Genomic DNA, 7,256 nt, shown 5'->3' with positions numbered 1-7,256 from the left:
CTTTTTTCTTTCCTTTCTATAACTTAAGTCTCTTAGCCTCACCTTATTTGGTGAGGACAGGGCAAATAGAACACCCCACACCACCTCAGGCTGGGCCCCCCCATTTACCTTCCCCTTTTCAGGCCGTCAAATGATCCTCCTTCTCCACTCACTTGGCACCATCCCAGAACTCATCTGCCTCCAGAGTAATCACCCCTATGTCAAAGTAGAAAGAGCGGGGAATTTAGGATCATGTTCATTATCCCCTCACAGCTACCGTTTATTGAGAACCGCGTGCCAAGATACAATTCTATTTTACAGCTGTAGAAACTGAGACCACAAGATATTAAGTAACACGTGCAAAGTCACACACATGCCAGTGCGCGATGCCAGATTTGGAAATGAGGTGTGACTCTCAAGGCACTGCTTCGGCCAGTTCCAGTAGGGCGGTGCGACCTGTGGCAGTTGAGGATCTCACCCCTCACCTACCACCTCTCAGACCAGAATTCTTCAAGCCCCGCCCCTGCCCTCACCGTGCCAGCGCTGTCGCGGCGCCCTGGCGCCCTGCAAGCCCTGCGCAGAGGAGGCGGGGCCGCGCAGGTAGGGACGGCGGCGCGGGAGGGGCGGGGCTGTGTCCGGAGAGGCGGGCCCTGGCGGGGGCGTGGCCGGAAGCCTTAAAGTGGCCAGGGCGGCGGGGCGGGCCGTAGAGGCCGCGGGTTGCGGCAAGCTTCTCGGTGTTCAGCGGACTACTGTGCGGTCACCATGTCCCTGGCGGCCTCGGCGGGCCGGGGTCCGGGGGCCGTGTGGTCTCCAACACACGTGCAGGTGACGGTGCTGCAGGCGCGGGGCCTCCGTGCTAAGGGCCCTGGGGGCACGAGCGACGCGTATGCCGTGATCCAGGTGGGCAAGGAGAAGTATGCCACCTCGGTGTCGGAGCGCAGCCTGGGCGCGCCCGTGTGGCGGGAGGAGGCCACCTTCGAGCTGCCGCCACTACTGTCCGCTGGGGCCGCGCCCGCGGCCGCCGCCACCCTGCAGCTCACCGTGCTGCACCGGGCGCTGCTCGGCCTCGACAAATTTCTGGGCCGCGCCGAGGTGGACCTGCGGGAGCTGCATCGGGACCAGGGCCGCAGGAAGACTCAGTGAGTGCGGGACGGGGGAGAGGACAAGGAGCAGAGACGCGGGAAGTGCAGGGTGGCCTGGGCGCTGAGATCCTTTTAGAGTGAGCGTGGCAGTCAGGGCGCTGGTGTGACCCTAGAGGAAGTACGGAGAGATGACTTTCAAAAGGAATCCCCTGGACCAGTAGTAGTATTCTCACCTAGCTTTAACGACTTTCGCTGTCCCGCCCCAGCTCTCACAATATGTGGGCTCTGAAAACAGGGAGGGTACCTGGGGCGTTTTTGCATCTGCAGGACGTCACTCGGCGCCTGGAACTTAGTAAGCGCTTTATGAATTTTTGATGAATAGAAATTAATGTGGGCTGAGAATTCCTGCCATTAGTGTAGCTAGTGTGTATACTCGATATACTCATTAGCTTATGTGGAAAGCCTCCTCGGTATTTCACTGGACCGAGCACTGAGATGAGAATGACTGGGCCAGGGCGGCAGAGAGGATTAACTGGAGGAGTGAAACCCACTGGCACTCCCTGGTCCTAGAGGCTGACCAGCGACGGAGCAGGAGCATCACAGTGCAGGGTGGGTGGAGGTGGGGGCCGAGGAATACAGGTTGCCGGGTGATGGCTATCTCTCACCTATACCCCTAGCCTAAAGGGCTGGTGAAGGGAATTTGCCCCTACTCCCTCCCCCAAAATGCTAGAACAGCGTGGTCTTAACTTTCAGACTGAAAAATATTAACCCTGTTTGCCCTGGGCCCAAAATTAGGATTTCTCAGTGATGACAGAGCCAGGGGCTGCCCTTGGCCAAGCTGAACTGGGAGATAGGCATTGTTTTTCTTTGGAGTTTGTCAGGTTCTCTCTGGTCCTACTTGCGGGGTGGGGTGGGGGGGGGCAGCGGCGGAGAGGGATGGTTGCTCACCTGTAGCTCGCTGTCAAGAGTTCTGTATTAAAGTATCTCACTCCTGCAGGGAAAGCTGGGCAAAACCCAGTTTACTCCAAGGTCTTGCCAAATTATTTGTTCTTTTTCACAGGTGTTTGGAATGGACCGTTTGCTTATGGAACATTTGATTATGCTCATCTAATATACTAGCCTCACTTACCTTAAGCTAGCCTCACTTACCTTAATTGGTTGCTTTGCTGGACCTTAAATATGCAAGCCAGTCATGGTACCACCTAGCCCCTACAGTTTATGAAGCACACTGATTCGCATTGTGTATTTTAGATATAAGCAGTATTTTAGCTTTCCCTTGTGAAGGAGACAAGAAAAACCAGAGGATTTGAAGTTACCAGACTCCCTTTTCTGTAGGGTGGGTCTAATTTCAGCATAGATGCTTGTAAATGTAATACCTGATTCGCTTATCTGGCCAAAGGTAAATAGGCATTTCTGAACTCGAGTCAGATAAAAATAGATAGACTTGAGGTAAGGATGGATGGGATAGCTTCATGGCATCAGCTTACAAGCCATAAGGTGAGCAGTGGCTTTGCTAAGGAGGGGCTGAAGCAATGCTAATTTTCCATTTGATTAAATGCCATTTGAGGCCTTGGATTGGCTTCCTTTCCAGCTTCAGCTCGGTGCAGTTAGCAGTCCTTTGTCTGGTCCCAACCTAAGATCCGTGGATATTATCATTCGTCTCTGCCATCTATTTCTTATAGGAACATTTTATTCCCTTGAAATAGAGATCACATCTTCCTGCCAGAGATGGGGACTCTAGGTTCCTGGATCTGGTGCCCACTTTTGTCCTGAGTCATTGTTGGGCTTCAGGCTGCTCGGTCTCTCAACACTCGAGTTTCCCTGTTATAAATGGAGCTTGTTGCCTAACTTAATTGATGTTTGTAAGATGTTTCTGGGTTCTTGGATTAATGGGGCCCGTGTATAGATTCAAAAAGTGCTGTTACTGCTTTGTGAGGAATGAAAACCTCCTGAGGCTCCCTGTTTCAGGAAGGATTTAGTCTCTGCATCTTCATTTTCTCACCCTCTCCAATGTAATCCTAAACTTAGATTGTTATTTCTATCTCTATTATGTGAGCTGATTACCACTTAGTCACAGTATCAGCTTATAGGAAAATGGTGCTTAGTTGATGGGTTTTTAATAATTGCAAAGGAAGCCTTCTTTGCACCTCTAGCAGTAGGTGAAACTGCAAGGTTTCTGTCTATCACTTCCTGGGACTTTCCAAGGTTCTGGGGGGGAACCTAGTTAAACTGATGCCTGGGTATATCACTTGGGCGCTCAGGATGGCCGAGATTTGGAGAATGAGATATACACAGAGAGATGGAAGTTTAACAGAAAGAAACTGGTTGGGCTAGGAAAGTCATTTGAACTAGTTATTAATGGTTTGACTCCACCTTACACATTAAAAACCAGAAAAAAACAAGAGCTCAAATTTTGGTGTATAGGTTTGTGTGTGTGTGCATGTTCATATAGCAAAGAAGATTGTTTCTGCAGAGTATAACTTTTGTCATGGATCCAGAAGCTGAAACTCAAAGCATTAAGAGCTAACTGTGCTAATATTTCCATTTGTTCTCTTGATAAGCCCCCATCTATCATGTATTTGGAATCAAGAGAATATGGTTTTTATAAGGACTCAGATTTTGCGATCTTGAAATTTAATGTGAAGACAAATATCTTTAAAACACCAGACAGAGGCTGACATATAGATAGGATATATTAGCTTATGTGGAAAGCCTATATTTAATAGGGAAGAGTACATAGCCCCTTTAGTTAAGAAATAGAAATGAATTGGTTTTGGCATTTGTTCTTGTTTGTTAAAGACGTGGGGTTCCAGTTTGGCCTTGGCTAAATGGGAATCAGTTAAGTCTCATGGTCATAAAACAGACATGAATCTGAGAGGCAGAATCAGGTGACTAACATGTAGGATTCTCTGCTCAGCTCTCTAGTCTCATGTAGTTTGGGATCCTAGATTGATTTTTTAAAAAAAATCCTTATAGGATACTAAGAGCATCAAAATTTGGGGAAATTATCTTTCGGAGAGAGATTAAAATAAATATTCATTCAGGCTGGTAACTGGAAGGCTGTTGTGTAATTAAGTTTCACGAAACTTAATACTGTAATAGTCTTCCAGATATAAAGACAGTGTGAGTGATGGAAAGTCATTTTCTTATATCTCTTTAACATTTAAGAGGGAATTTGGTTGTATATGAAAGGATTCGGATATTAATAAAGGTTAGCTATTTTGAGGAACTGAAGGAGTAATAAGATGCTGTCATAAGTTGCCAAAGGAAATTTGAATTATTAAAAAGCAGTAAGGGCTAGAGAGTTGTTTTTCTGGGAGAGATGGATACAGGGAAATGCCTTAGAGATGACCGTAGAGATATATAATTCACAAATTATAAACGGTTGTCAATGTTTGTAATTATATCTTTAGGTTTTTAGTAACAGACTGGAAAATTTGAGCAATGTTGGTACTGCTTAAGTTTTTTTTTTTTTTTTTTTTTTTTTTTGTCATCATTTGTTTCGTTTTCATTTTTTTACATTCTACATATGAGTGAAATCATATGGTTTTTTTTTTTTTTTGTCTTGGGATTCCCCTTTAAGATAACATTGGGCCTTACTGGAAACCCTCCCACTTTTGACCTGGTTACAGTCCCCTCCCACTCCAATGTAGGTAACAGATAGCTCAGTACCTAGAACAGTTCTTTGTCTGCTCGGGGATAAACCCTAACCTGCTTATGGCTATGGAATGAAGTGACTAAAAAGAAGGAAGATACTCAAAGTCACTGTTTCAGTCTTGTGAAAGATGTTTCCTTGTGTTTTTCATGCTGTTATTTGATTATGATTTCATTTGTAAGATATTCAGTTAACATGAGGAAAGTTCTAACTGCTTTTTTTCTTTAAAGTTCATACTTTTCATAAATATTTTTTTAATACCTACTGTGTGCCAGCTACTGGTATACAGTATAAACAATGGTGACCAAAACAGACACAATGAACTCCCTGCTTTCTGGAAGCTCAGAGCCTTGTGGTGGGCGGGGGAAGATAGACATTAAACAGATGAACACATAGATAAATAATCATGTACGATGATAAGTACTGTGGAGGAAGAGAACAAGGTATCATAAGAGAAAAGTGCAGGAAGGACATGCTTTTAAAAATAAGATTGCAGATAGCCTTTCTGAGGCAGAAACCTGAAGAATAAAGAGGAATTTTTCTAGTGAAAAGTAAAGGAAGGGGGCTAGATGGAGAGGGAGCACCTGTGCAAAGGCCTAGTGGCAGGAACACTTGGGAAGCTGGAGAGATTGTGTAGATTGAGGCTGAAGAGGAGGGCAGGTCTTTATTTAAGAGCAGTAGGAAGCCACTGAATTATTAAGAGCAGAGGGGTGCTGTGATCCACTTTGTCAAAAATCACTGTAGCTATTGGACGGAGAATGAATTTGAAGCAGGCCTAGTCTGGAATCAGACAGGTAAAATGGGAGTTCGTTGCAGTAGTCTAGATGACCAATGGTGGGCTTGGACTAGGGTGATAGCCATGGAGATGGACAGAGGTAGGTGGATGTCAGAAATATTTTGGAGGCTCAATTGGCCTATGATGGATTGGATGTGGGTGGGGATGAGTGAGAGGAAGTGATAAGGATGAACAAATAAAATAAGGAGAGCTTGCTGTTGAAAATGAACCAGGAAGTGGTGGCTGCTTTCTTTCCCCAACAGTCACTGTGATACTAGGGTGAGGTCACCATTACAAAGGCAGTTTTGGGCAGTGACACCTATGCGTTGAATCTGCTGTTGGAGTGAATTAGTAGAAAACACCATTAAAACTAGGGTGTGTATATGTGTGTCTTCAAGTATTTACAGTTTTAAAACAGGCTAGGTCTTTGTTTTGTAATAGCGTAGCTAGTGTACTCTTACTGGTGTGCTCCAAAACAGCTGATGAACTCACTGCTTCAAGGAATATAGGACTAAGAAAAGGAAAAATAATTTACAACATTAGGAAAAATAAACCCATAAATGAAAAATAAAACTCTGGAAGCAAGTAACTCAGCCATTTAAATGCTTTTCACATTAAAGAAGGTAAATGTACAAGAGCCTTTTTCCTTTTGCTTAAACTTCCTTTTGGTTATAGAGATTTCTATTGTATTTCCATAACTACCATCAGTGGCAGGTTTTTATAAATAGTATCTGATATGTCATTTTAATTATAGTGATTAACTAAAAAATGTTATAATTACATTAAAAGCAATACCTGTGCTAATTAAAATGCCATCAACTCCAACTTATATTTGCTGACATCACTCTGCCTCCCCTTTAACAATAATCTTAGATATCCATTAAAATACTACATTCTAGAAAACTGCTTTTCACCCTATACTTTTGGACAGACACTAGCTCTGGTTTAGTTCCAGAAGGATTAGGAAGCCCTAACCCAAATGCAGAGAATGATAGGAGGTCATTTTAGGCCTTATCTTTACCTCAGAGCAATTCCCTGGGTGGCCTTTTGGTCTGGTGTGGATTTCTATACTTCGCAGGCCTTTGAATTCCAACAAAATCAACTGTCAGATCCTTGTATTAGCCTCTGAAGAAAATTGGTCTGCTGCCAAGACTGTTTGTCTTGGAAAAAACTTGGCAAGTGGGTTGTACTCCTACCTTAAGGTGTCCTGAGTCAAATCTCATGCCCCAGCTGCCTCAGGAGGAGACCAAGCCTGACTTTTGCCTTCTTCCTGGCCCAGGGATCACTTTGGTCTTGTTGTTGCTGTGTGACCGAGCTCAAGACTTATAAAGTGTCCCTGTGAGTGAGTGCTTATAGTCCCTTAGGCACGGGGCAGGTAGACCTTTGCCTATGTGGTTGTAGGGAACTGTTTAATCTTACATTTAGCCCAGTGGATTAGAGACTAGCGGTGTCTGAAGTATGAGGTCAAAGCTCTGCTTTTTCTCTGTCTCAGTTTTGGGTACGGCTCGTTTGTCCATGAACATTGAAGAGGCAGGTTGCCTTCTGCAGCTTGGTGGCTAATGATGCCTTTGGCAAAAGAGCCATTTTTGGTTGCTAATGAGACAAGAAATTCCTTTCCTACAGGGAGAAGTCTGTAGATAATCTATCTGTTAGAGAAAAATCACTGGGCTTTAGTCTCCGGGGTGTCCCGAGGGACACATTTAGGAATGTGCCTGTGGAGAGAGAAAAGGCAGTGGTAATTAAGTGTCTTCTCCTGAATGCTGGG

The 7,256-nt window shown here is 44.8% G+C and overlaps 1 protein-coding gene across 2 annotated transcripts in view; it reads left to right on the top strand.

The window, feature by feature from the left end:
- The first annotated feature begins 672 nt into the window (after window positions 1–672).
- RAB11FIP1 (RAB11 family interacting protein 1) overlaps window positions 673–7,256 on the top strand; it is a 28,533-nt gene continuing 21,949 nt past the window's right edge. For both annotated transcript variants that reach the window (XM_011372244.2, XM_011372236.2), the window contains exon 1: window positions 673–1,118. In XM_011372244.2, coding sequence (XP_011370546.1) covers window positions 742–1,118 — 377 coding nt within the window. In that variant the 5' untranslated portion in view covers window positions 673–741. The remainder of the gene's footprint in view (window positions 1,119–7,256) is intronic.

This window comes from Pteropus vampyrus, unplaced genomic scaffold (assembly GCF_000151845.1).
Source record: "Pteropus vampyrus isolate Shadow unplaced genomic scaffold, Pvam_2.0 Scaffold8, whole genome shotgun sequence".
Taxonomy (NCBI): Eukaryota; Metazoa; Chordata; class Mammalia; order Chiroptera; family Pteropodidae; genus Pteropus; species Pteropus vampyrus.
The sequence above is the reverse complement of the archived record's forward strand: the minus strand, read 5'-3'. Positions and strand labels throughout refer to the sequence as shown.